Genomic DNA, 27,263 nt, shown 5'->3' on the forward strand with positions numbered 1-27,263 from the left:
TCTCTTCCTATGGACGTAACCGTGGGTTAATGAGGTCGTTAACAAGGGTCCCACTAATTCCGCTATATCCTTAGTCGGAGGCTGCGTCTTCTCCCCTCTGAGATAATATCGCGCCTCATTGCGGCCGCTAGTGATTTCGGAGCACTTTATAGACACCACCATGAATATCGAGAGTGCGGCTAATGTTGCCGACTGCGTGATTGTTTTATGCGTGTGTGCGTTGGATTTGTTTCGCCAATATTTGCCTTACGATAGTAGCAATGTGCACGTGCCGACATCGTATAATTCAATAAAGCAACGAATTCTCGGCGTCATCGTGCGTGTGAAAGATCAAGCGATTGAAAATCAAGTGACTTAGTGATTAATTTCGTGTCGATGTCGAAATCGCTTTTCGTCGAGAGCTCTCTAATGGGATTAATTTCATTTGATTCACCGAGACGAAAGCGCCACAGAGATTACACCGTCAACTTTCATCGCGCCCTTAAAAAATTCGATTGCGCGTCGATCCGCCGTGGAAAAATCTTTCGTCGCGGGCGCTCGTCAGAACGTTAAACGAGCTGACAGAGAAAATATAGTTCGCGCAAAGCGAATTTATTAAAAAATTTTTTCCCCGCCGCGCGCACGCCATGGCCCGTCCGTACGTTCGTCTACCACGCACATTTTTACCGCGGCGGGAAAAATCTCATCGCCCACTTTATATTCAAAATAGAAGAGATTCACGCCGACAGGCTTTTCCAATGCTTTTCTTTCAGCTGGATATTCCTCGGGAGAGCCTGCTACACGTCGATTAAACGTTTCGCACATTTTCCGCTGCGATCTCCCTCCGCCTCTCTTTCTCTTCCTCTCCTTTGTCTTCTTCTTCCGTTTCTTCGCCCTTGATATTCTTCCCCTGTCGCTTTCCTATGCACTTCGCACTTCGCTCTTTTTGACGCGTACATTTTTCTCTCGTTTCCTACCCCGTCTTCCTCGTTTTTTTCCGTCTTTCGTGACACTTTTGATCTCTGTTGCCTGTCGCTTTACTTCTCTCTCCTTCTCCCGGTTGCCTCTTCACTCTCCGCATCCGATTTTCTGCCATCCGCTCCGCAGTTCTCCCTTGTTCTCCGTCGACATCTCATTATTATTTTTCGCACAGTTTGCCACGCATGCCGTCGCTCGACCGGCCGATAAAATTTCTCGCGATATTGTGTTTGGCATTATCGCAATCATGAACGTGCGCGAACGCCGCCCTCTCGTAACCCCCTCCGTCCTCCCCGTGCGTTTCCGGGAGCGCGTACGCGCTATTCCGAATTTATATCGCGCTTTTAACAGCCGACGCCTCCGCCGTAATTTTGTACTCGCGCGCAAAGCCGGTCGACCAAAACGCCGCGGCAAAACGGCCGCGACATATGTATGTAATGTTGAATTTCGCCCGAAATGCGCGAGAAGAATGCACCGTAATGCGGCGATAATTCCATGAACCGTTGGCGATTTTGCGAGGTGGGGAATTTGCAGCCGCAACCGACCCGTTCGTGCATAAGATACGTAATCACGGGGAGCAAATAGGCGTGAGATGTATCGATGATTTTACTGATTTTAGTATATAATGAATTTAACCGCAGCGAGAATTCTTCCGAGTTTGTTATGAAAAATTATAGTGGGAAATCACATCGGCGATCACGTAGGGAGAAAATCGCCACAAATGCGAATTCAGAGTTACAATATATGTGGTATAACGCAGAAGTATCGTTTGTATTTTACACGATGGATATTTAGTTTCTCTCTCTTGTCACGGTAGTAGATTGAATCCGTATGAATTTGGATATTGTAATTTTTGGAAGTGCATTAATCGCCGTGTAAAATGGAGCGTCATCTGCACATTCTGTACGCGATCACGCTGTACGATAAATATTTTTAATTTGACACTTGTGACGTATGAATTGTGGGACTACGAACCCCCTTCACGTTTACCCATGAATGAAGTCTATTGTCGCGCGCGATGTATTTTCGTGCGCTATCTGCGGGGCGCGGGCGGCGCGAAAAAAAAAGTCACGCTCGCGACTAAATGCACTCCGTGACCGTTCTATTCCTGCTGTCTTCGGGGGTGGCGCTCGTCAATCTGTGGGACGTCAAGTTGCCGACTGCAACGGCGCCACGAAGAAGAAAACGATGATGAAGAAGCGCAGGAAGTGCCCGGGAACTCGATATCGCCCCGGGGCAAATACGTTTCCTCCGGGCTGTTTGTTATGTTACATCTTAGCCCGGCGAATGGGTGGCCTTTTAAAACGCATCGTTGTCACTTTCGAGCACTGCAGAATGCCTTTTTTTTCACTCTCGTAGGTAGGGAGCACCGATCTCACGAAAATTTGCGCGCGTCTCTGCGCGCCCGGATTCCGACTCGCGAAATGATTTTCACCGGATGTAGCTTATAAAATGTCTTTTTTCGTTTTTCGAACTTTTAACGAAGTTTTCTTCAAGATCTACCGATTTCACGATCTACCAATCGATTTCTATCTAGCTCATAAAATTTATTTTTTTATTTATTCGAATTGTTAATAAAGTTATTTTCAAAATTTTGTGAGAAATAAAACGTATTAAATATGATGTGCAGATAACTGCTTAGTCTTCTTATTTTTTACGACAATTCATTGTATCTACGGAAAAAAGGTAAAAAAAATAAAATCTATTACCATGAAATATTATCCTATTTTACTTTAACTGCGGGTATACGAGTTTGAAAAGCTATCAGTATACCTCTCGATTTCACCAAATGATCTTTAACATGTGCGGTTTGTGTAAAACTGTGCGAGGACAGGTCTCTCTGTTGCATCTCAGGTCGAGAACTTAGACAACAGACAAAAGAACAATAAATTATAAGACGGGAAGGGCATCGCTTGCAGACTTCTTCCGGTAACGACATTTGAAAGTAATTACGGATCATGGTTTGGGTCGCAACGTAAAGTTGAAAAGAAGCGAACGTGACTAACGCCACATTCCAGGATTAGCGATTCTGGTCCTTCGCATTTTCTTTCGCTCTTATGAAATAGGCAAAGACTATATTATTTTGCCGTTTTATTTTTGAGATTTAGGATAACATTTTTATTTTTTCTAACTGACTATTCTTAAGGTATGTGTCAGGTTAAACAATAACTTGTAAACTGCTGTTTCGTGTACAACCTCCATAGATTTTCGCTTTCTGGAAGAAGAATTTGAAAAAATTTTTTCTCTCAAAAGTAATTTTTTATTTGCCTGAAATCTTTAGATTTTCGGGATAAAAATCGAGAGTCGAGAGAGTTTGCAATAGGACAATAGGCAATATGAGTATTTGTTTATCTAATGTCTTGGATAATCATGAATTATACAGTCAGATTTAGATCTTCAGTCCGTTTCAAAAGTTAGAAAAGTAACCGGTCAGTATTTTTACATTCGAAAAGCGTATTTTGTCCATTCTCTATTGTGAATAGACGTGGCGAATAGACGTTCTCTCACGGGACGAGATCGAAAGATCGAGGTATTGATCGTAAGCGGCTTGGTTTTTGGGGGCTCTCCTTTTGTGTGCACGATCGGCTATTGGCTACGCTCGTAAGTTCACACCTTGGCATAATCGGTATGTTCCGACGAGCGGGACACATTTGGCAACTATTACGGCCGTGACACTTACACCCCACAGCACGGTCTTTCTTTCGAAAGACGAAAGACGACCATTCAAAAATACCTATACACCCCATCAGAGTTGCGAATGCATGTGAACAGAGCGCCCTGCGAGCCTGGATCATTGTCGTATCTCACCTTGTTTCTCACTATACACCACGTCTTATTTTGCCTTGTTAATATGACAAGACAACGAAAATAAATAAAGGGAATAGGATTATTATTAGTATCGCTTTACCATAGATAGTAGAGCTTGGACTCGGAGCTACTTTAATTTAATCATTTAATTTGGCGGTACAGTACGTGAGCAAAGTTTTTCGTGCTCTTTACATATTTATAAATATTAAATTTTCCTTTTAACAACAAATCGCTACGTTATATGTAAATGTGAAACGGGAAGGGTCCTCCTGATTTGCCATTTAAATCCTTATCCCGCGAGAAACTTGTCGAACTCTTACGTGCGAAAAGCCTTCTGCTTTTCGTTAGCTGTACGCACGCACGCACTCACGCATTCACTCTCTCACTTTCTCATTCACGCACTAACACGCGCGCGTTAACGCGCGTGTGGTGTGCAGCTCGTGTATACGGGGGTTCCATAATATAAGTTCATCGCGGGCGCGCTGATGCGTACGTAATCCCGTGGTGCTTACCGATAGCATCACCAGGGTTTTATTTTCATTATTCATTTGTTCGGCCTCTCCCCATAGACGGACCCGGAAAGCTTACACGTATAACCCCATGTTTCTACGTCGGTTTAATCAGATAAAACCCTGCCGGCGAAAATCGGCGGGCGCTCCGCGGCATGCGGCGGCCGTTTTCGGTCGACGCGACGCGCAAAACGTGCGTTTGGACGCGGGCGCTCGTAAAGCGCAATACGGTTTAACGTGTAACGAAGACAGATGTCCGTTACGTATATTGATATGGTAAGACCATGTCGCGTATCATCGATGAGTTGCTGAAGTGGGTTGTCAATTATTTGGCGACCAATGCTGATTGAGCGAGATCCAGTTCCTGAACAAATTGAAAATTTCTCATCAAGTTCAATGTAATCAAATTTATCTCACCTCACGTGTCTACTGCATCGTATAATATCCTATTATCGAACGTGCGAAATAAAGCTCTTTCTCGCGATCGATAATTATTCTTTGTCTTACGTTAATTGAAACAGTGTGATATTAAGCGCGATATTTATGCGGTGACTTGAAAGTAATTGTTGTTGTATATCATGCTGTATAACGTGTGCGAAAGTTACCTGTTTACAGGTGTACGCTCGCAGCGGCGTGGTTTTTTTCCGCGTGTACACACCGCGAGACTTCATCAAATTCTTTAATTACCGAGTGAAGGATGATGTAGGAAGCGTGAGAGTCGCCGCCGGAAGGGCGGGAGAGAAGAAGCGAGGAGAAATAAGAGGAACGTAATTAAGGGATTAGCTTAGTTAATGCAGACGCTGGCTTAACGAATCGTAATGTAGAGGGCTGTTACAAAAATATGTTTCGCCGAGCGCCAAGTCAGCCCGCGCTTGATTAACGAAGTGCATGTCTCGGGAAATTTTCCTGTTGTTCAGAAAAACTTACGTTCATGTGTAAGTGGAAAAAAAAAGTAAAACCGCATGCGTGCACAGCACTTATATCGGATGTACGGTATGGAACGCTTTAATAAATGGTGATTAGATTAGAAAACATGAGATATTTTTTATACATTGAAATATTTCATTAATAATATAATTGATATTTTTTTGATATCCGTTACAATTTAGTGGGATGAAAATTTAATTTAACACACAGTCTGTTAGAGCGGGATCTACTCGACAAAATGCTTATACAATCCGTTTAGTTCTCAAGCGCAGAGGGATATTGGTTGTCCCAAGGTGTCGATATATATCGTTTGGCTAAATACTCGGGAGCAAGTATCTCCGGGCCGTCATCGGGTACGGGCAATATCGCCCACGCTGTTTTTCCAACAAAACGCCACCGCACGGTTATCCGGGCGTCTTAAGACTCGGGGATAGGATCTTCTTCACTGGCGAAGAAACACGATATTCCCCGACATGGTCTGCCCACGTGTTTCGCATTGACCGTTAAAATTCGCCTCCGCACGCTCTCGTCGCGATCTGTCTCGTGTGCTGGTAGGCGGTGTATTATTTTTCCACCGGCTCTCGCCAAATTGGCTTGCACGGAATCTCAAATTACGAACATTCGACACCGCCGCGCGAGGAAGGTAGAATCTCTATCGTTCATTTCTTCTCCTCCTCCTCCTCCTCCTACTATCGAAACCTACCCCTCGTTCCCTGTGGTTTATGCCTGCTCTCTGGTAGGGTGGAAAAAATATTCCACAATGTTCAATCGCTTTGCTCGTACTCGATGTTCCAATGTATTAAAAGATATACGCGTTTGAAAAGCGGCGATGTTTTTCTTGTTAATAGAGATTGAATTAAATCCGAGACAAATACGATTTTTCAGATAAACTGAGCTAATACGTAAATAGTGGTGCAAACGTATAAATAACAATTTTTTTAAATTTAAACTCTTATATGTGTATAAGAATTTTGACATAACTCAAAATTATATTACGCTTTATAAAGGGTAATTAAACTTGCTCTTTTGTAAATTCTTTTACAGTAAAAAGATAATAAAAAGATAACTCTTGTACAATAAAAAAGTATAAAAGAAAATAAGTAAATTAATAGCGATAAAGTGATATCAGAGAGAAACAGGCAGATATTCTATACCTGTCGTTCACATATACCGGAAAAAGGCGTGTCGTTATGAAATTAAGAGCAGAACTACATACTTGCAGGCATGTAAACCCAACATGCAGAGTTATTGTAATCGGGGGCTTCCGTTCGACGGAAGGCGCGGCGCATCTCTTCCTCAGTGATTTCTTGCACTCCTCTCTTTGCATGTTGTGACTCCCCCGGTAATACGACATCCTCGCTCATAGGGAGGGGGGGAGGGGGGCTCTCTCTCTTTCTGCTCGGGCGTAACCCAATAGGTTCTCCCATAGGAAGATCATACTTCGATACAAAGGCTGATCGCTACATCGCACGCGATCACGGTGCACGTCACGTAAACTGACGATCTTCATAGCACCATTTGCTGGCTCATCGCATAACACGCCAATATTGCGCCCCTTCTTGGAACGGAACGCGTAACGCCCTACACTTTAACGTTTCATCAACGACCGGTATATAGGCGAGTGCATACGAAAGTGCCTGATGGGAATCGCGAGCACGACGGTCGTCATTGTGACGCAAGAACGGATCGTTATGTTGAAATAAGCATTTAATGTAGACCGCGAGCGTGATTAAAAAAATATTTCTTTCTGATGCACTGTACAATATACATATAGGCCATCGATAAACCCACAAAGCATAATTTCCTTCTTACGTTTTGCGGTAGACTTGAGAGGTTTTAGACTTCGATCATTAATAAAATCTGTTCTTCAGAGCGAACGATACTCGAGAAATATCTTTTATTATTTTCTAAAGATGGTAACGTCGGAACAAAACGCATTCAGGGTTGACTTCGATTGTGAAAAAGGCTCTCTTTGCCCGTCAATCGGAAGGTTACCGGGAGCGGAACCCGTTCTGGTAGAATCTCGTAGCATTTCAATTAGTTGCGTGCGCGTTTCTCAAGATGCCACGCACGATAATTCGTGCGTACGGCCACGCGTTGCCGCGTCGTTACGCGGAAGAGAGGATCTTGCCGTCATTCAGGGCAAATGAGCCATTGCGTTCTTTGTATCTGCTTTTCTTTTGTGCCACGGCAACGGACGCGCCGCGCGCCGTGTGGAACAAAGGTAAAGGGGTTTTCAAAATGCGCCGATTCTTACCGGCAGAAAAAAAAGAGGCACGGATGTTTTTATTCGACCACAGAAGTTTCAGTTTTTATTGTCGGACACTGGGGAATGCCGTTCAAATACTCGAATACTCGATCATTCGTGTTTACGAGGCATGAGAGACTTTTTTTCGTTCGATCATAATTCACTTTGATATACTTGGATAACGTGACAATTTGTCATAGGAAACTCTGAAACTGATTATTGCAACTTTCGAATATTTTTAACCTTATCATTAAAATGTTTGTAACGATAAGATTAAGCGGTTTAAAAAAAACCTGATATCCACATCATTTACTTAAATCAACGTTTGTTCTTATTTACATCTTGCAAATCGACATATTCCGCTAATATGAAAAAGAAAATAATAGGGCAATCTTTTAGGACGACTTCGTCGTGTGGTCATCGCAATTACACTATATATTATTACAAAGTAATCGTTACAACAAAGCTTTTCGAAAAAAGACTCGCTGAAATGTCTGCTGTTAGTCCGACGATTTTTCCGCCCAGTCGTCTGTGTTGTTCTTTCTTTTTCCAATTTCAATTTGGCTTCATTCTTCGTTGCGTTCGTGCGTCTCGGACACCGCCAGTATTCGGACCAGATCATTGTTCGACTCGACGACGTTCTTGTACGTGACGGTATCCCCGTTCCTTCCCTTGAAGCTCCATTGGCTTATTGGCCGTTTGAAGAGAACCAAGACCGCGGCGATGATCACGGTAACGATCAATATCGAGAGGCCCGTCCATAGGATCGGATAGATGACCGACGAGTCGTATTCGCATTGCAGCTCGTGGCTCGGTATTTCAGCCAGAAGCTTGGCGTGGTGCCGATCCGGTGCGTGGCATCTGTCATACAAGTTTAACAAAGTGGTCGATTATATATCTCTGTATTCGCGATATCTTTCAGCGATAAAATATAGTTAAAAATGCCCTGTGGCAGCAGTTGCAATATTTACATTTTGTTTTACATCACGCTGAGATAAGGAACTTTATAAAACGATCGAATTTATTATTAACCAAGTGTGATCCGTGATAATAGAAAACGAATTTCTCTTCATAGAAATTCTCGAGACATCTGAAGAAATAAAGCTGAAGCTTGACGAACAGTGCGTGATGCGATATTGCCGTCATGTCATTTTACAACATATTTTTATCGAGATGTAAAAGAGATATTTATGATATTTATTAAAGGAATATTATAAATAATCGAAATAAATTCAAGAAAGTGGATATTAAAAACTCTAATTTGTTTTGCCTTTAATCGATATCGGTAGCAACTCGTACCAACTGAGAGTAACGTCTTCGTCGATATTTTACCTGATGTTCCGACTAAGATTCTTAGTCGAATTCAACAGGCCAATCCATTCCAACTTGCAGTCGCACTTCCAAGGATTGTTTCCCAATTCGATAACGGGTGTCCGTTGCACCAAGGGACGCAGATCGATACCCAGAGTTTCGAGACCGCACTCTTTTATCGAAAGGCGTTGCAACCGTGGCAACACGAGGCCGATCTGCGACCAAAGCTTAAGCTCGACTAGCCGTTTGCAACCGATCAACGATAACGTCTCCAGGCTGGCCAGGTTCTCAAGATCGTTCAGCGCCAGTGATGTCAAGTTTGGCATGTGGTTTAGCCGCAACTCTCGTAACTGCGGTAGATACAAGTTTTCGAGGCTTATCACTTGCGTGCCGGATAAATCCAACTCCTGTAAACTTATCGGTAACAGAGGTATCACGCTGATTGGATTCCAGGATAGGTCTAAGGTCGACAAGTTCGTCAAGGTTTTGAAGAAGTCCGACGAGAAGTACGGCGCGGATATGTTTCTCAAGTCGAGGTGTTTCAACGCCCTTAAATTCCAAAATGCGCTTTCGTGTATCCCATCCCCTATGGGATTATGGGATAAAGATAAATACTCGAGAACCTGAAAAAAAAAATTGCCGAATTGTGTGATGTAGCGACGGATGTGTGCGAAGCGGCAAAAAACCGATAATTCGTTCCTTCACGGATAGTTTCCGTGAAAAAATTCCAAGTGTTTAGGAGAAGATTGGAAAATTCCATAAAATTACCGTTAGGTGTTGTAACATGGTCTCGTTGACGACGGTGAGCTTGTTGAAAGAAAGATCTAGTATCTTCAGTTTCGGTATTCGGTCATTGAGAGCATTATCGTCGATGTATTCTAGTTTATTGCGGCTCACGTTTAACGTTTGCAGATTATATTCTTCCTTGCATAGGAAAAAAAATCGCTGAAGGTGATTCTGAGACAAGTCCAGCGTTCTCAGTGTTCCTAGATTGGTAGAGCAGTCCAGAAAACTGTCAAATTCGTTTCCTCTTAGATTGAGGTCTGTCACTTCCTGTAGATTGATCTGGGTCTGCACTCTCACGAAGAAATCTTCCTTTTTCAATTTCCGAAATGAGAGGTCAATCTGCAACGCAAATCCCTTTTTTCATATTTTACAGTTATTCGAACACGTGCGCGATCAAGCGAGGATTGACAATATTGAAACATATCGTTAATTTAATAGCGTTTCGCATATATTTATGTCGAAAATAAAAGAGATAGAATTTTCGCGAAATATAATTTTAGAGTGCGAGTTTAGTGCGTTTAAATCACGGAAAGCGATTGTTTCCGACAAGAAAATGACAAAATTTAAGAAAGCGATAAGCTGATATTCGACCGGAAACTGATATTCGCGACATAAATGACGAAAGTGTCACGAATGTCCCGGAAAATCATGAAATATTCACGCGCAACCGATCTGATTAGAAGAACCGAAAGGAACTACCGCGAAATTAAAAACCAACCCACCGTTATTGATGAGACGAACGAAACGACGATGACGAAAAATGCGAGCGATCCGATCCACATCATGATAGGTGGTAGTTATTTGACTAGTCAATTTTTGAAGCGTTTAGATCTCCGATCCACTCGATCGACCAACGATCGTCCGATCGCAGGTCCACGTAGCGCGAACTATGCTTCCCGCACCGCGATCCGATGGAATGGCAACGAATTCATCCGACACTCTCACAGAAGATTGTAGTGCCGAATTAAGAGGGGGGTAGAAGAGTTAATTGCATTATAATGCACTCCGCACTTCGATTAGCAACGCACATACGCCTCTGGTTAATCCATGTTGTTCCAAATCGCGATTTTTCATTTCATCCCGAGAGACGAGAATTTTCCTCGTTGTCTAATCTTGAAATTATATCATCACATTAATATAATGTTGATAGAGATGTTTTCGCTTCGCATTCGTGTACAAATCGATAACGAGATTCTGTATGAAACTCGGTATGAAATTATAATTCAGTTAGCAGATAATGTTTAGCTACTTATACCTTTGTATGCAGGTAAAAATCAATAAGATTTGTACGTAATGGAATTCACATATTGGCTATGATCCCGTTGACAAATTATATATACATATATTTTATTTTTTATAAAATGAGGCAGTCGGCGCCGCGAGACTCGCGGCGGTAATTTAATCCGCGTCCGGTCAGAAGTTCAGAATCGTCGAGGCTAACGCACCGCTCTCTGATAAACTAGCGATTACGCGAGTCGCGCCCATCGTAAATTCGTCCCGGCCCCCGGTCAGCGATTGTCTTTCCACCACAATTAATCGCGAATATTTTTTCAATTATTAAGCGACGTTCGAGCAATATCTCCGTATTCGTGAGATTTATGGAGCGTTAGAATGTGACGAGTTAGCGTTACTTTTTGCGACAAGACTCGCGTCCGAAAGACGTTAACATATCTGCTCTGCCATGCTTCGGAAAATAAAAATACGGACTAAGAGCGATAAACCTCGCTCTCTGTCACCGCGCGTCTAACGGCGATAATGTTGCTCATGCGTCTCGTCGTCATTAACGTCGTAATTATCGGTGGATCGTACGTAAAATTATGCGTTATTTTTGAAGTTTTATAATCTTGAAGATTATAATACTAAAGATTAAAATTTGCATCATATAAAATTATGCACCATTTTTGGAGCTATATTTTTAGAGATTATAATTAATTACGTAATTATTAGACTATCATTAATAGAATAGTGCAGTTTTAGGAAATTAATTTAGGTGAAGAAATAAAATGCACATTAATATTTTATTACTAACATTAAAAAAAGAGAAATGCAACATTGAATAAATCACAGGATATGTGATGGAAAAGTTGTTTAACATTGCGAATATCGGTCCAACTCGGTGGGAAATCAGTCGCGTGAAAATAATATAAACAAAAAACTCATTAAAAGTCGAGCATTTATTCACAGAGTCGTATCTTATTTCGCACCCGCGGCAATTAATTACAGCTGCATAGGCGCGATACATAACAATAAATATAGCAGCATCTCGAATATACGTTACGATAACAGAGTCAAGTGAAATCGTTCACTTTTTCGGCGTTTGCGGAGTGCTGGTGGCCTTGAAAACTAGCGGGTTCGACACTCGAAATATGCTAGGCAACATTGTGGCTAACGTTCCAAACACCTCCTCCGACATTCCCTGTAAGCGATAGCAACGATATCGGCATGAGCACAATCTTTTTCCTTCTTCGTCTAATCTCGGTGGATTAAGCTTTATCGCTCGACTTACTTTCGGCACGAGAAACTGCAGATTCTTCAACTCGGCTCCACCCCAAGAGGCCATTTCGATCATGAAGCCTTTCACGCACTTGAAGACTAGCTCGGCTCGTTTCGTGCACCAAGCGACCGTCATATCCTACAGTAGCACGTCGATGTAGATTATTTGTATTTTTACCTAATTATCTAAGAATTATCTAAGCGATAGATTACCTCTGACATTTCATGAACGAGCAGCACGGGTATTGTCAGCGTTGTCACATCGTTGCAACACGCCGTTTTTAAAATGTTTCGCAGTCCCAAAATAGCGGGATGTCTCGAGTTGATATCGCCTAAAATTAATATCGTGCATTAAACTTCGTAATCCATGACTTATGTAGGAAATTTATAATTGCTAATTATTTACCGGATCTCAGGGAATCGTTTACCACCATGTGGAACACTACGTGAACTTGCGCCAGATTGGAATGCCTCGTGATAAAAACGTCGCCTGTTTGCAGACTTTTGCTCGTCGTGGATTTTTTCGCCTGTAAACAACACATTTGCATATCGATATATTGCTAATAATCGCGTAAATGAAACTTTTAATACTACATTGCCTACATGGTGATCGCTCCCTTCCCTGTAGTGCGCCTGCCTCCAAGCAACGGCGTCCTTCACGTCTTCCCGAATTTTTTCCAATTGCTCATCGATAGGTGGAAAATGGAATTCCGTGGTTAATTGACATATCGAGCATAATTCTGAAACGATATAGGATATAGTACATAAATTTATAAGAAACACATAACAAATTAAATATAAAATAATTTAAAAATTATTGACGTAATTTATATTAGAATTAAAAAGCACCTTTTGTTATTCCAGAATAACTGCCTAAATGATTATCGCTTAGGAGGACTAATCCACAGAGATCGTTCGAGTATAGTCCTAATGCTGTTTGCAATCTTTGCGGCGTTGGATCCATCCTAAATTTAACATATTTTCTGTTACAATCAATTAAAATGTAAATCGGAAAAAATGTACATTGTCCGAGATATTAAAGAATTGGTTCTACACTTCGATAAAAATTATCAGACGTACCCGGACTCGCTATTTTTCGTACGACAAAAATCAAGTACGTCTCCGGTCAATATACGTATGTTGTGCATTTGTTTCATCTGAGATCCCAAATGTATGGTGAAGCTTTCTTCTAGTAGGGGATAATCTGTCGTTTGCTTCTCCTCGCTATGAACGAATTTGTCTAAAGCCGGACGCAACGGCGGCAGCGGTACCATAGGCGAACCCCTATCTCGTGAGAACGTACGATATATTTTCCTTTTGTCTCGATAAGATTGTTCTTTAATTTACTTGCTGTAAATTAATTTTCGGAACGCGAAAGAGAAAACCTACATTGGCGTGGATACCATACTGGTCTGTTGCTCTTCGAGCAGCCTCATGATCCAATTTCGGTACTGCCGTCGTTGATCTAATCTTAATGCGTCGATTCTGGATCCCCAGTAACCCTGCAATAGACTTTGCTCCTCGAAGTGACGACCAGCCATGTCGTTTATGGATTTTTCGGTAGATCCCGCTTCGAGGGCCTCGACAGCAACGCGCATTTCGTCGGTTTGCCTGAAATTTACGTATGATTTTTTTTTCCAAAACTTGTCATTTTAAGATAATTAACAAATAAACAGACTGTCAAAGAAGTTTTTGAGCGAGATTTATATTTCTGTATAATTTAATATCTTTTATGTATATGTATATGTAAAAATATGTGAGAAATGAAAAGGAGAATTGTAAGATGTCACTAACTTTTGCGTAAGATGTTCATAGTCAGTATCCCTCATTTGAATTACTTCAGTAACATCCCGTCCAAATTTGTGTTCTGCCTGTAAAATTGGTTCTAAGGACGGAGAATGCACTAATCTGTGATATGCCGCAGCAAACAATTCCTCATCTGTGGTCCCAATAGGATCAGAATATTCTACTGTCTTCTGCTTATATATTTTCTCCCAATTCTTAATTATGTCTTCTAAATCCAAACTGCCTGCTTTGGCAGCTTCGATAAGTTTCTCCGCCTTTTCATCGTGAAACTGCAGCGTAAGCTCCTTGATATTACGCTGCAGGGCATCCAATAAATCCGATTCCACATAACAAGGTAGTTTGAACGATGACATTATACGATGCATTAACTCTTTTATAGAACCGTGATACGGAATTTTCAAGGGAATTTCCAGTTTGTATTCTTGATTCGTGGTACATGTTGGAAACTTGTAGATGAATGTTCTCTCAACGTATTCCTCTTCTGCTTTATTCATCGCCTTTAATAATTTGTATATTTGTCATGTGAATTTTGTAATGAATTAATATTTATGAGAAGTAGATATGTAAAATGATACATTCTAAGTGGTATAGTGAAGCAATATGGTTAATAACCGCGATTAGAGTAATAAATTCCACATAATTAGTTCTTATCAGCATGTACACAGATATTATGACTTGAAAAGAGTGGTACACTTATCCCGCCAAGGTCAGCTTTCACAACATTCGGGTTAAGAGGGCAAAGATAATTCTCAGTAGCAGTTTTTGATGTTTTTATGTTTATTGTCTATATTTATTTCAAGACGATAGCGAACAGTCAATTATAAATTAACTTTAATTAATTACAAATTTGAAATTTGATTGTCCGCAAATATATAAATCCATCAAATACTATCTAAATCAAATCAACGTGATAATATATTTATGTGAAAAAATTTGTAAAATATCAGCAAAAGTGAGTACTTTTGTTATTCGAAATGATAAATAATTTTTCTGCTTAAAATAATTCTTTTTTTTTTTTATTTGCATTTAAACACGTATATTGTTGACACATTGAACGTGAGTTTTCAATTATAGTTTAAATAACCGACAAAATAGAGCTTTTTTTTTAGGTATTTGATTGCCCCTGCTTTATCGATTTACGGGGGCGCTAGTACAAGCTGTGGTATAAACATGATAAACAAAATATTGACCACCGCACAGTAAATAAGCCCGTGATTTAGTTTGTATTGTAGGATAATTCAGAAGAATACAACCACAATTCATTGAAGCACTAATATATCAAAATCTATATTGTCGAATCAGAAAATTACTTCTTTAAATATACATAGATTTTCTTATGTGTATAATAAGGAAAATTAAAATAAAAAAATTTTGACGCGAACGTCCGAGAGTTAATGGACATAAATTCACGTACTGACACTCATTATTCTATACTGACATGATATGTGTTATTCGATTATTGTATGCTTCGGTTTTATGATTAACCTGTCAACTTGTTAATGAATATAACCTCGGTAACTCGCACACACAGAGATTGCTCGTATTGTCATTGGACAGACGATGCAATTTCACGATTTTTTAAAATACAGATTTTTATATAATCCGAAATAGATACCGTTTATTTGTCGCGTTTTTTCGATTATTTGAAAATACACTATCTACGTGACAATCAACAATTTTTTGACGCCCCTTTTCTCCTTTTCCATGACTGTTCATGAGCAGAGAGAAGCCTGAGAAAGGCCAGTCCCCGGCCTTTTTCGTGGGACCGTCGAAACCTTCTTGTACACTACATCCATCTTCGAAATTGGTACTACGTAGCCACGTTCATTTTCCGACACTGCCGATAAAATATCATTCTGATACGCCGCAAATATATTTATTAATATATATAATAGTAATAAAATAATAGCAAATATTGGCCGCGTTCAGCATAGTCCAGGCGCCAGGTCGATTAAGCATTTTTTCGAGGTTGATGGCTTAAGTTAATGTTTTTTTTTTTTATGTTTTTTGGGTCGTAAAACAAGAATCTGTAAATAGTTTTTTCGTAAGTCGATGCAATATTAAATTGCCCTAGCGATCAAACTATACATCCTAGATAGAAAAATGAACTGGAGAAAATTTGTTCCTCTTTTCACGACGAACAAAATGGCGTTTGAATTTTTCCAAAATCTTGATTATTGACGGAAATATGTCAATTTTTAGGTAATTACTGTCTACGCGTCGCGGAGTACCCTATAGGCGTGCGCGCTCGCGCTCAATTGTACCACAAAACAAAAGTTCAGACAAGTTTAGAGTTTCAATTGTTTTAACGATACAATTGAGCGCGAGCGCCTAGGGTACTCCGCGATGCGTAGGCAGTAATTACCTAAAAATTGACATATTTCCGTCAATAATCAAGATTTTGGAAAAATTCAAACGCCATTTTGTTCGTCGTGAAAAGAGGAACAATTTTTCTCCAGTTCATTTTTTTATAGGATGTATAGTTTGATCGCTAGGGCAATTTAAACAAATAAATTGTTAATAACTTTTTATTGCATTGACTTACGAAAAAACTATTTACAGATAAAACATAAAAACACATTAACTTAGCCCTCAACTTCGAAAAAATGCTCAATCGACCTGGCGAATAGACTATACTGATGAGTAGCAGTCGAACGTGATTGGCTCTTACTTTTAGAACCAACCAATCAACGCAGTTTGTTGATAAGACGAACTCAACAGTTGTGTTTGCTAAACGCGACCATTATTTACACGCGAATCACGTGATAATAAAAACATCTTTTACTTGTAAGCTTGCATTAATTACGATTTTATGTAAAAAACCGATTGCGTCAAATATGTATACCATTTGCAGATGTAGCACGGACGCGCACCAAAATGATGTTTTATCGGCAGTGTCGGGAAATGAACGTGGCTACGTAGTACCAATTTCCGAAGGCTTCTCTAAAGCCAAGTGCAGCACAGTCGAGTTTGGTTTGGACGCCATATTAGTTACGTTCCGAAGGATTCTGTAACGCGTTTTTGGCGGCGATTTGGCAGATATTATTCACGGTGATAAATAAACGATTGTTTTAACAATGCTGGATCATAAGCAGACCGAAGAGCTGACGGATCACGAGGCCGAGTTGTATGACAGACAACTTCGTCTGTGGGGTTTAGATTCGCAAAAACGGTAAGTTTCATTGTTTCATACATGGTCTGATTCTCAAACAGATACCGGCGTTTTATGAAATTGCGAATTACAGGTGCGATACATGTAACACGACTGTAGAAAGATTTCTGGGATGGACGTGATACGTGTCTCTTCGTTATTTATCGATTACATGCATGCTTTACGTACATAGGGAACTTTCTAGTAAGCGACACAAGTCGACACAAACGTCGTTCTATCTTTATTTTTTGGCAATGAGTAACAAAGACAAAATGACACTTGTGTCGACTTGTGTCGCTTGGTGGAAAGCTCCCCTATATTTTATAAAGGACAAAAATATTTTGGAGTGATTTGTGTAGAATTTTAATTGAAACCATTGCTTTTTTTTACTCTTCTCTGATCATACTTTTCACAGATTGCGAGCTGCAAAAGTTCTTTTGATAGGACTAGACGGTTTCGGGGCGGAAATTGCTAAAAATATTATTCTAGCTGGAGTCAAGAGTGTTACGTTTTTGGACCATAGAAGTGTAACAGAGTTGGATAGATGTTCGCAGTTCTTTATACCAAAAGAAGATATTGGAAAGAATGTAAATGTTAAGCAGCAGATTATATTTTATGTTATTGCATAAATAATCATGTACTGGAATAATTACATATACTTGCAGAAAGCCGAAGCATCATTGTCACGAGCGCAAAACCTGAATCCTATGGTTAATATTAACGCAGATTCTGACAAGGTTGACGATAAGCCTGACGAATATTTTGGACAGTTTGATGTGGTTTGCGCTATGCATTGTACTATCACGCAGCTGAAAAGAATCAATCGGGCGTGCAGAAATCAAAACGTCAAATTCTTTGCTGGGGATGTATGGGGAGCACTTGGTTATGTATTCATAGATTTACAGGAACACGAATATGTGGAGTGCGTATACTTGTATTTATGAATTTAGCGTATGTAAATTAAGAACGAATTTTTTGTAAATCAATCATGGGAATTCTTCCAGGGACGTGTCAAAAACAAAGAAAGTAACAATACCGGAAGGTGGCGAGCCCATGGGTAAAGAAAGGATTGAAACCATAGTAGTTAATGAAAAACGCACCGACAATTTTGTACCGTTTGAATTTATCCTAAATGCTCCAAAAACATCTTTAGTTAGGGAAGAAGAAATCTACTATATGATGCTAAGTATGTGTTTAAAGTAAGAACGTTTTAAAATTTGAAGTAAGAATTTACATTTAATAGATATTCTAGAGAACAATTCTTTTTTTTTTTTAGTATTGCTGAATTATCGTGAAAAATATGGCGAGGATCCATTGCCAAGCGAAAGAGGTTGTGAAAACCTAAAAAATGAAGCTTCTTTAATTATTAAAAAATATGAGTTAGGCGACAAAATAGATAATTTAGTGGAGTACGTATGACAGTTTTGGCACGTAAATTAATTAATTAAAAAAATTTATATCCATAACAATGTTTTTGTAACCATAGGAGCGATTTGTACGCACAACTCAGTCCAGTTTGCTCTATTGTCGGTGGCGTAATGGCACAGGAAATAATCAAGGCGGCATCGCAGAAACACGCTCCACTCAATAATTTATTTACATTTAATCCAGCCACATCATGCGGAGTTATTTTGAAATTGGGATATTAATCAAACATGGTGTGTAGAGCTGAGTATACTAAAGATTTTCTATAATACTGTGATACACTGACTATGACATTTATGTTCCCCTACTTATCCCTTCTTTTTGTACGTGAAAAATTCTAAGAATTTATCAGCAAACAATCATATTTTAAAAATAAAATTTCTTTACTTACATATAGCAATCGCTACTATGAATTTTTATATCCACTGTAATATCCATATATATCCATACATTTATCTGCGTAATATATTTTATATGCGAGTGCAGAAAGTACAAACGCACATTTTGCAAACATATATGACTCACTGTCGAGACTTCCGGCAAGGCAATTTCAAGCTCGCTTTGTGAATTTTTTTCATGCGCTCTCGGGTGGAAAACACGTCGCGAAACGTGAAATGGGGATTGAAAAATTGGAAGGGGAGCCGATTAGGGTATGCCTCGTTATGCTTTATCGGCTCACCGACATTATTTTCAAGAGAATGCATTTTACACCCTATATTCTATCGAAATTTTCGCGGAAATGTATTGTTTGATTTCGCAATAGTTTAATCCGCATGGATATACATAATAAAAAATTTTATAGCGCAGTAATGGCAATAATATAATATAATAATCTGACTTCGGTATGAGCAATTGCAGTGTTATTTACTTCAATTCAATTCTTCTCTTTATGTGAGATTGTACATAGGTATTCGACAAAGTATATGCGCATATATGTATGCTATGTGCGTTCTTCTGCACACACACGTTCGCGGGCGAGGTGATTGATTCGATCTTCAGCTCAGAATTATGATGTATCGTCTTTTTCCGTGCATACGATGTTGCGTATCGAGCCTATCACCGCGGTATGAAAATGCAAGGGTAGGCATGTAAACCGCTTCGCTCGACTCTCCCGTCGCAGGTATACATGACGTGTTTCTTAACGATGCGGCCACGTGCGTTCACGGCTGTCGAATTATCTCGCGCGACGTTTTATTTCGTGCTCGTCGAGAAACCATTAGCCGGCGCGGCACGTAAACGCTCCTCTAATTTGACATTTTGTTGGTATACGATGCTAACGCAAACGGCGCATTGAGGGTGATGGTAGTTCGTGACGGATTTGCCGTCACATTTCGACGGGCGCGGCGAATCGCATCGACTGGCGATTCATGTAAATTTAATAGTACGATGTCGCTTGAAATTCGCGATCACCGCGTCGAATTTACTTCGTTCTATCAGGATTAGATAGACCCTTTAATTTCTCATTAACGCAGCTTCACGCGGATTACTCGAAAAATGGGATTATAATATGATGGATTACATTGTCCGTTTATTTTATTTAAAGAATTTATCTGACATATCAAAGTGAATGATGTATCTCCATTCATTTTTTCGTGCAGATTTTTATTACCAATTCAACAATGATGAGTGCTTTCCGGCGGAAAACATTCATTCGACGTGTATCACAAATTCTACGCGGAAATACATAGGGACTACCGTTAAAAGATATACTATCAAGTACCTTCACAGTTTATGCGATCGCGTGATTATTATCTGACTCTAAGTGGAGTAGGAGACGTACTGGTACTCCCCGTGACTCATGCAAGGAATTTACTGAGACTACCGTCGTTATACATGCCCGCTGCAGAATCGATATGACACGTACACTTTCAGGAATGCTAGACAAACTAGTTTCCCCACAGTATATATGATTTCATTCATACTTTTAAGTTATTATAACTTACTCTCGTTTTGAACGCATCCGCGTTCTAGAGTTAATTGCGTGATATAATACATCTAAATATATTTCAGATTTCTTAAGTATTTAAAATTTTTTAAAACGATCTTGAAAATGCTGAGAAGGATTTGATTAAAAATATTAGACTGTACTGTCATATCCTTCGCGCGAAAAGGTTTCCGAAGGGTGCGTCCTTCGTACATCGTACCCGCGCGTTGATTTATGACGCGACGAAAATTATTGCCGCTGTTAAAATACCACCGGGCACATTTATTGACAGACATACGTCGCCTTTTGCGCCCTTGTTGAGAAACACGATGGCCCTTTAAGGCATTTTAAGCAGATCTTAAGCGCCGAGCGTGAAGCTAATCACGTTGATGCTAACGTTAGCGTGTTTAACATTGTTATCGAAATTTACGCGCGATACCGTTTCCTTCTTGCGGTGCCGGAAATGCGACATTAAATTCTGACGTTATCATCGCACGGGAGCTTTTAAATCCTGCGTGTGGACGCGACGTTCGAACAAAAAGTCCACGAGTCGTGAAAAAGCATTGTCGCTGCGGCAAAAATTGCGTACGTGCGGTAACTGCTTACGACTTCTTTTGCCGGTAGCGGTTTCTATTTATACCGTGCCGTAACATGTTTTCCGCTTATCAGTATCTTATTGTCGGCGCTGTGCCGCGCTTTCTTTATTAATCTCGTTTGTACGTGGTACGCCGCCGCCGCTGCCGCTGCTTAAAAAAGGAACCATGCATTCTGATAACGCGATTGCTGAAGAGAAATGTTCAGGGCAAGTTACTTCACGTGTAGAATTAAATCGTCATATCTGATAGGAAAGACTGCGTTTTAATTTTAATAACTAGATTTAAAAATAATGTCACGTATGATTTAAAAAAAAATAAATTTTCGTACTTTCCTCCGTACGTTACACGGTATTCCGAAATCAAATTTATCATTAAAAGGACAGCTGTAGGTATAATAAAAAAAGATGTAATTTTTCTTTATATCAGTTTCCTATTATTCTGGCGATTGTCAGACATATCCTTATATGCGCCACGGTATTCCATTACATGCCGCTTCGCGTTGTTTGAAGCGACTCGTAATATCTCGGCGAGGAAGGCGCATAGGTGAAATTCTGCGGGTCCGGGGGTGGCGTCGCAGAACGCGGAGGGCATAAAAAGATTTCATGGCTCGTTTTCTGACCGAGGGACATAATATTTTTCGTGGTCGGACATTCGAGGCGCGCGTGGACCACCTCTCTCTACCTTTCTTCTCGCTCGCTGCATTAACAAAATAACGTAATAAAATCTGAGTGCTCTCCATTGCTTTCTGCCCATCTCCTCCCCCAAGCCCTCGTTCCCGTCTGTCCGCAGCTATCCCTCATCGCCTCGTCTTTCTTCTTTTTCTAGGTGGGCATTCATAAAGTCCGATACATTGTGCGCCGAGAGTTATATTCGTCATGGCTGTAACCGTCGACGGTGGTGGACACGCGATCGGCGAAAGGATCGATGTCCTGCGACGTCTGCGATCACCCAGTAGCGGCACGTAACGGTGAGTCGCCTTTTTTCCTGATTAATTCACAACCAACGACGGTACGAGCGTGTTCGCCGTTCGCTTTATGACTTATTGACTCCACCCTGCGTCCGTCTTTAACATTTTAGCGCGGTTGTCTTATACGGAGTTCCCTTTACGTGTTATTCGTAAAATCTCTTGCACATCAATCGCGGTGAAAGAATATTTGTTCTTTATATCGTACTCCAGTAATCATGTATTTCCGTTTGCGTGCGCATAAATACAACGTCGTGGATGACTCTTCACGACGTTAAGATACATAAAAAATAAATATGCGCGAGAAACGCGTCGTCGTTTCTCGCAGGCTATACGAACGCGTCGCACTGCGGCTGTAAAGCTCGTCCGCAATAACCAACCTTTCTTCTTCGAGTTTCCGAGCTATTCGGGAATGGGGCCGGGAGGGGGCTGCGCCTCCAGGTCGCGACATTAATTTCGCTCGAGCCGTTGCAGCGGCTTCCGAGTTTCGGATTTCGAGCACGCCCGAGGAGCGCGATTCGCCGCGATATTGCCGGGGCTTTACGAGCAGCCATCGGTGCAATTCAGGCAGTTTTTAGGGTCAAACGAATAGCTAATGCAAATACGGCTTCTCGCGCCCGGCATTATTTCACCTCCCCCTGCCGCAACCGGCCGTTAGTCTGGGCTTCTCGGCGTCGAGAATCCTCCTCCTCCTCCTCCTCCTCCTTCTTCCTCTTCCTCCTTGCTCCTTCATTCGTCCGTCTATCCTTTCCTTCGCCCCTGCTGCAGGCATTACACGAAATCTTAATGCCCTTCGTTATCAATTAAGACACGGTCGTTGCAATTAATTTCGTGGCCGGTCACCCCGTCTCCTGTCGCTGGAAACGGCAGACGGAAACGGCGTCGTCGTCTTACGCGAAAGGAACTTTCCTTCTCGATGTGTACATGAATGAGATTGCGCATGTAACGAGCGTAACGATTTTCTGGCGACTCTGAATACAGTTGATTTGTGGAGACTGAAAAAGTATCGGTTCACATAACAGTTACAGTTGAACGCGTGATAAATCACACATTTGATGAACGTGTTAGCGTAACGCCCGTCGATGTCGATTGCGATCGATTGTTTAAAGATTCATGGAATTAATGTACAATAAAAATAATCGTTTCTTCTATTCTTCGATAAATTGCACTTCATTGAGTGAGCTTGTCGCCGTTGAATGACATAAAAAAAAATATCGAACGTGCAACGTCATGGAAAGGGAGAGATAGATAGAGAGAGGGAGAGAGATTCAGATTAAAATCGAATTAATATGCATGCCTGCGCGCGAGTCCGCTTGGAAGCGACGGTGATGGAACGACGAAATCTATCTACTGTTGCCCGGTGAACAAACCTGTAATTTGTCAGAGCGGTTGGTCTCTAAGCCCCGGCATTATAATTTGCGCCTATGCAGAGAGCAAACTGGAACCAAGCCGAAAACGCGAGGAGGCGGGGAGGCGGGAGACCGGCAAGGGAGGAAGGAGGAAGAGGTTGAAAGGGGGGTCAACAGCCTCGGACACTCTTGGCTCGTACGCGAATCGATCGAGACTGGAACATCAGAGAGAGAGCGGCTAAGTATTCATGGCTGGCGAGGAGTTTCGGCGGCCAGGCCAAGCCGCCGATGAATTCCTCATGAGGGCCATGAATCTAATGGCGAATCAATCGCGAAATTACCGCCGGCGATGAAACGACGTCCGTTGGAATCGCTTTCGCGACGCGCCGACTTCCTCGAAGTAACTTCGAGTTGAACATTTGTCGTACGTTAACGTGACGTTCCGTTAAGTCGTCTTATACCTATAGTACAAGGAGAAAGTTTCAGGTCTCGCGGACATTCAACTCGCCATTTTGGTGCGATAAGATTTCATTGATACAACAAAACTTTCGCTATTTCGCGAGATTTCGAGGATTCGAGTTATTCCATGAACGATTATTCTGTTGCGTATGTTTTTTTTGACTCGACGAAGAGCGTTTTGCCGATTTTATATGACGCTGCGATAATATGGGATAAACTGGTAAATGTTTTGCGCCACTTTGTCATCGGCTTTTCGCTTTTTCTCCTTCACGTAAATCCTGTTACTCCGCAACATTGCGAGGAGGACTCCTCGACAGTTCTGTCGCAGTAAAAAGCTTAAGAGGTCGCGGCCGGGAGGAGAGCGCGTCCGTTAAATTACAAAAGGATCGTTGGTCGTGCCCGTGCTACAATGTTTTCCTTCACATATGCCGAAAGGAAGTGTATCATAAGTTACCGGGTGGGTGAGATCTATGGCGACGGGTTCGGGTCCATAATTCATGCTTTTGTTCGATTCTGTCGGGCATTATTTTAGGTTACGTCGAGAAATGCTTTCGGAATCGCGGTTTACCGTCCTCTTTCCTTCTTTTCTCGATAACCGGGAGAAAAATATGCCGAGTTTCCTGCCGCCTCGCCGAGCTTACACTGGGAGTCTAACGCGCGCCACCCTTGTTCGACGCACGACTCGATGGTATATAAATGGTGGTGGCGTCCGCGTTATATCCTTCGGTACTCGAATCGAGAAAGTAGCATAGATTTGATCTATAAGTTACATAGATTTGGTACACGAGATTTACACAAAGTGTAGAAAATATTTTTTTCTACTTTTTCCTCAAGAGATTAGCGGTTCGATGATTTCTCTATCGATTCGATACACGAATTCGAGCATGCTTAAAAAAATTATAACCCTTTATACCAAATCTGCACGGTATTATTAGCAATGACACGACATATTTTATTTCCTCATTTATTTTACAATCTTGATATCAGCGTGCCAAAGTTCGCACGATCATTGTCAACTTCGGCCAATAATCGCGTGCTCGTAAAGTGTTCGGGGTAAAAAATGTCCGTTATAAATAACCGAAGGGAGCGTTATCCTTTTCGCGCGGCGGGCCCCGTGCGATTTTAACGACCCCGGGCGCGTCGCGCTTCTCGAAAATCGTCACCCGAAAGCGCATCCACCTCCGTTCGGCCCGTGTGTGTCATTCTTCTGCTGTCCGTTTAACAGCAGCGATAAAACATGTCTAGGCTCTCGTAAGAGGCAAAGAGCGCGCCTTCTCGAGGTGCGTCTATACGAGTCTCTGTGAGGCACTTTAAAGTATTTTCGGCAATATAAGGGCTGACTTATGGCTTTCGCAATTCCCTCGAAAAATAGAGTGAGAGAAAGAGAAAGAGAGGAGGAAAGAGGAGATATCGGCAGCAAATAGAGGAGAAAGAAGGAGGGAGAGATGCTGGCGATGGCGTCTCGAGCAGGACGACCAGGATATTGCATTGTGTTTTCTTTCGGGACAAATGATTTACCGCGTTTCCCCTTGTACATCGCCGCGAGCTACAGCCCCGCAAAAACACGTAAGGGGTTGCAAGAGTCACCAAAAGCGACGACGACGACAACGTAGGGGGTTCCACGGGGGGGGCTCTCGGCGAAGAGAAAATAGGGAGCGGGGCAACCGAGCCGCACGATATGGGAGGTATTACATATTTATGGGCTTCTGGTCCCGGCACGGAAGCAAATTTCAGGCAAATCTCGGTCGGAAATAACGTTAAAGCCATTGGGACGTAAGGCCGCGCCGTTTTCAAGCGGGCGAATATCCGCGCGTTCGCCACCGGGATATTATTTTCCGGGGAGGAAACGGCACCACCCGAACGACGAAGTCGCGACTCACACGCCATTCTCTTACTACGTTCCACGGTCGGCCCGCAGCTTATTGCGAGTTGAACGTGAAATATCTTTCTTAGTGGTTCCGATTGCGACCATTTGTGCCATGGTATATTCGCAATTGCCGAGTAGAACGGTAGAAATGGAACAATGTAAAAGTGAATTGCCCTATTGGGTCAAAGACGATTCATATATTTATAATATTTAAATTTAGGGATAATTTAAGATAAAATTTAGGATAAAATTAGGAATTTTGAGTAACAGCAATAATAATTTTATTATTATAAGTGTGAAGGAAAGAAGGATTATGAATATTGACAATGAATATATATATAGGTACATATAAGTTTAAAAATACATAAGATACGTACATAAATTATGCAAAGGATGGCAGTAATATTGTTATTATGAGATCCAAGCAAAATCAGGAATCTGAAAGTAATTAAATTGCGCTTGAATAATGTTTTTTTAATATCCTGAGATAGCGAGCTAATGGAAGTAGTAACGGACGGCACGCGTCCGATTGGTGTCGCCAACTTGCAGCGCATTCTTGTACTACTGCTGCTCGAGACGTATACTTGAAACTCCTATCGCGTGCACCACATACGTGAACATTTTTCAGTGAAATTAATCTATATTTATTTAATTTTACATATTTTATACTTTAATTTATTCTGATTCTTCAAGTTCTTCGTATTACATAGCACATAAAATTATAAATGGAATTCTGTATATATTTAACTTATTATAAATTCAAAATAGGATTGTTTGAATTTCAATGCGAATTATAGGGTTATCTAAAACGGGCTTAATATTGAGAGAATTAATCAGCGAAACGAAACGATATTCGATTTCGAAACAGATCAGCGAATTGCGCATTCATCCGGCTACCATTAAACGTCATTCATATCGTTGCGCTGGTCGTAAAACCACCGCAACAATTACCGCCCTTTTGTCGAACGTGCTTACGAATAATCGGCTACCGCCGACGGGCATTAGCGTTTATGGCGTCATTAATATGAGATATCGGCGAACGTCTTCAAAAACCGGAAGAGCTTAACCTCGATTTCGTGCTGCCCACCGGACCGTAATGCTTCCTCGTAGTTTCCGATTTGATTCGGTTATATTTTATGCGAGTCCACCATGGGGGTCAGCGAACGTCGACGGGGCCGCCGCCATTCGCTCGATGGTCGAGAGCGAATTATTGAATATTGAGCACGGGGCCACTTCTTCGTGATCGCCATTCGAAGGGTAGCGGAGAGACAATGCTCCCGACGCACTGTGATTTACGTGCAAATATCGCTCGGCCTGAGATATAGCTCAGGGAAGAAATGACCTCTGACGCGGTATTATTCGACACGCGTACATTTACGTCGCGCAACGTAATCTCTTAATTCATCACGCGAAATAGCAATTCTGTTCCACGATTCCTTACGACAAGGAAACTTTTATTATTACGTATCGCTAATATTATTTCGTGTTCCTACGTTTACACTTTGTTCAGTTTAATTGTTGCATCGGAATTCATTCGAGAAGATAACGTTCTATGATCGGCGATGGCATTCATTCTGCCTATTGAGAATGACAGATCCACTTGAGTTACAGATAGTTTATATCTTGTGTAACAATTAATCCCCATTGCCGACTCACTAGCGGTCGTTTACTGTCTGGCTTCTT

At 41.3% G+C, this 27,263-nt stretch overlaps 3 protein-coding genes across 4 annotated transcripts; 1 reads left to right on the top strand and 2 right to left on the bottom strand.

Annotated features, from left to right (window-relative positions):
- Positions 1-7,484: 7,484 nt before the first annotated feature.
- LOC112461557 (leucine-rich repeat-containing protein 4-like) lies at positions 7,485-11,220 on the bottom strand. The gene is made up of 5 exons (XM_025026843.1): positions 10,802-11,220; positions 10,269-10,658; positions 9,529-9,885; positions 8,782-9,383; positions 7,485-8,310 (listed from the first exon to the last, which is right to left on the bottom strand). Exons 2-5 carry the CDS (start codon positions 10,329-10,331, stop codon positions 8,016-8,018), a joined length of 1,317 nt encoding a protein of 438 aa, XP_024882611.1. The 5' UTR covers positions 10,332-10,658; positions 10,802-11,220; the 3' UTR covers positions 7,485-8,015.
- A 325-nt stretch (positions 11,221-11,545) lies between these two features.
- Positions 11,546-15,553, bottom strand: LOC112461556 (protein C12orf4 homolog). 2 transcript variants are annotated; one of them, XM_025026841.1, is made up of 10 exons: positions 15,461-15,553; positions 13,834-14,342; positions 13,429-13,650; positions 13,120-13,323; positions 12,889-13,004; positions 12,634-12,779; positions 12,446-12,566; positions 12,253-12,371; positions 12,053-12,178; positions 11,546-11,962 (listed from the first exon to the last, which is right to left on the bottom strand). In XM_025026841.1, exons 2-10 carry the CDS (start codon positions 14,337-14,339, stop codon positions 11,849-11,851), a joined length of 1,674 nt encoding a protein of 557 aa, XP_024882609.1. In that variant the 5' UTR covers positions 14,340-14,342; positions 15,461-15,553; the 3' UTR covers positions 11,546-11,848. The 2 variants fall into 2 exon arrangements, with proteins under 2 accessions (XP_024882609.1, XP_024882610.1); XM_025026842.1 differs by lacking the exon at positions 15,461-15,553 and having other exon boundaries at positions 11,849-11,962; positions 12,643-12,779; positions 13,834-14,339.
- Positions 15,554-16,827: 1,274 nt separating this feature from the next.
- LOC112461564 (SUMO-activating enzyme subunit 1) lies at positions 16,828-18,698 on the top strand. Its single transcript, XM_025026849.1, has 6 exons — positions 16,828-17,017; positions 17,412-17,583; positions 17,662-17,918; positions 18,001-18,182; positions 18,273-18,405; positions 18,483-18,698. Exons 1-6 carry the CDS (start codon positions 16,923-16,925, stop codon positions 18,643-18,645), a joined length of 1,002 nt encoding a protein of 333 aa, XP_024882617.1. The 5' UTR covers positions 16,828-16,922; the 3' UTR covers positions 18,646-18,698.
- Positions 18,699-27,263: the final 8,565 nt, after the last annotated feature.

Source organism: Temnothorax curvispinosus, unplaced genomic scaffold, assembly GCF_003070985.1.
Source record: "Temnothorax curvispinosus isolate PA1 unplaced genomic scaffold, ASM307098v1 QBEX01011515.1, whole genome shotgun sequence".
NCBI classification, from domain to species: domain Eukaryota; kingdom Metazoa; phylum Arthropoda; class Insecta; order Hymenoptera; family Formicidae; genus Temnothorax; species Temnothorax curvispinosus.

Bases quoted from the DNA above. Each gene is read 5' to 3' on its own strand.
- LOC112461564 (XM_025026849.1), top strand. From the start codon at position 16,923: ATGCTGGATCATAAGCAGACCGAAGAGCTGACGGATCACGAGGCCGAG. The intron at 17,919-18,000 runs GTGCGTATACTT...GAATTCTTCCAG, and splicing joins CAGGAACACGAATATGTGGA to GGACGTGTCAAAAACAAAGA. The intron at 18,406-18,482 runs GTACGTATGACA...TTGTAACCATAG, and splicing joins AAAATAGATAATTTAGTGGA to GAGCGATTTGTACGCACAAC.
- LOC112461557 (XM_025026843.1), bottom strand. From the start codon at position 10,331: ATGATGTGGATCGGATCGCTCGCATTTTTCGTCATCGTCGTTTCGTTC. The intron at 9,886-10,268 runs GTGGGTTGGTTT...TTTGCGTTGCAG, and splicing joins CGTTCGTCTCATCAATAACG to ATTGACCTCTCATTTCGGAA. The intron at 8,311-8,781 runs GTAAAATATCGA...CTTGTATGACAG, and splicing joins AATCTTAGTCGGAACATCAG to ATGCCACGCACCGGATCGGC.
- LOC112461556 (XM_025026841.1), bottom strand. From the start codon at position 14,339: ATGAATAAAGCAGAAGAGGAATACGTTGAGAGAACATTCATCTACAAG. The intron at 12,567-12,633 runs GTAGTATTAAAA...TGTTGTTTACAG, and splicing joins GCGATCACCATGTAGGCAAT to GCGAAAAAATCCACGACGAG. The intron at 12,372-12,445 runs GTAAATAATTAG...TATTAATTTTAG, and splicing joins AAACGATTCCCTGAGATCCG to GCGATATCAACTCGAGACAT.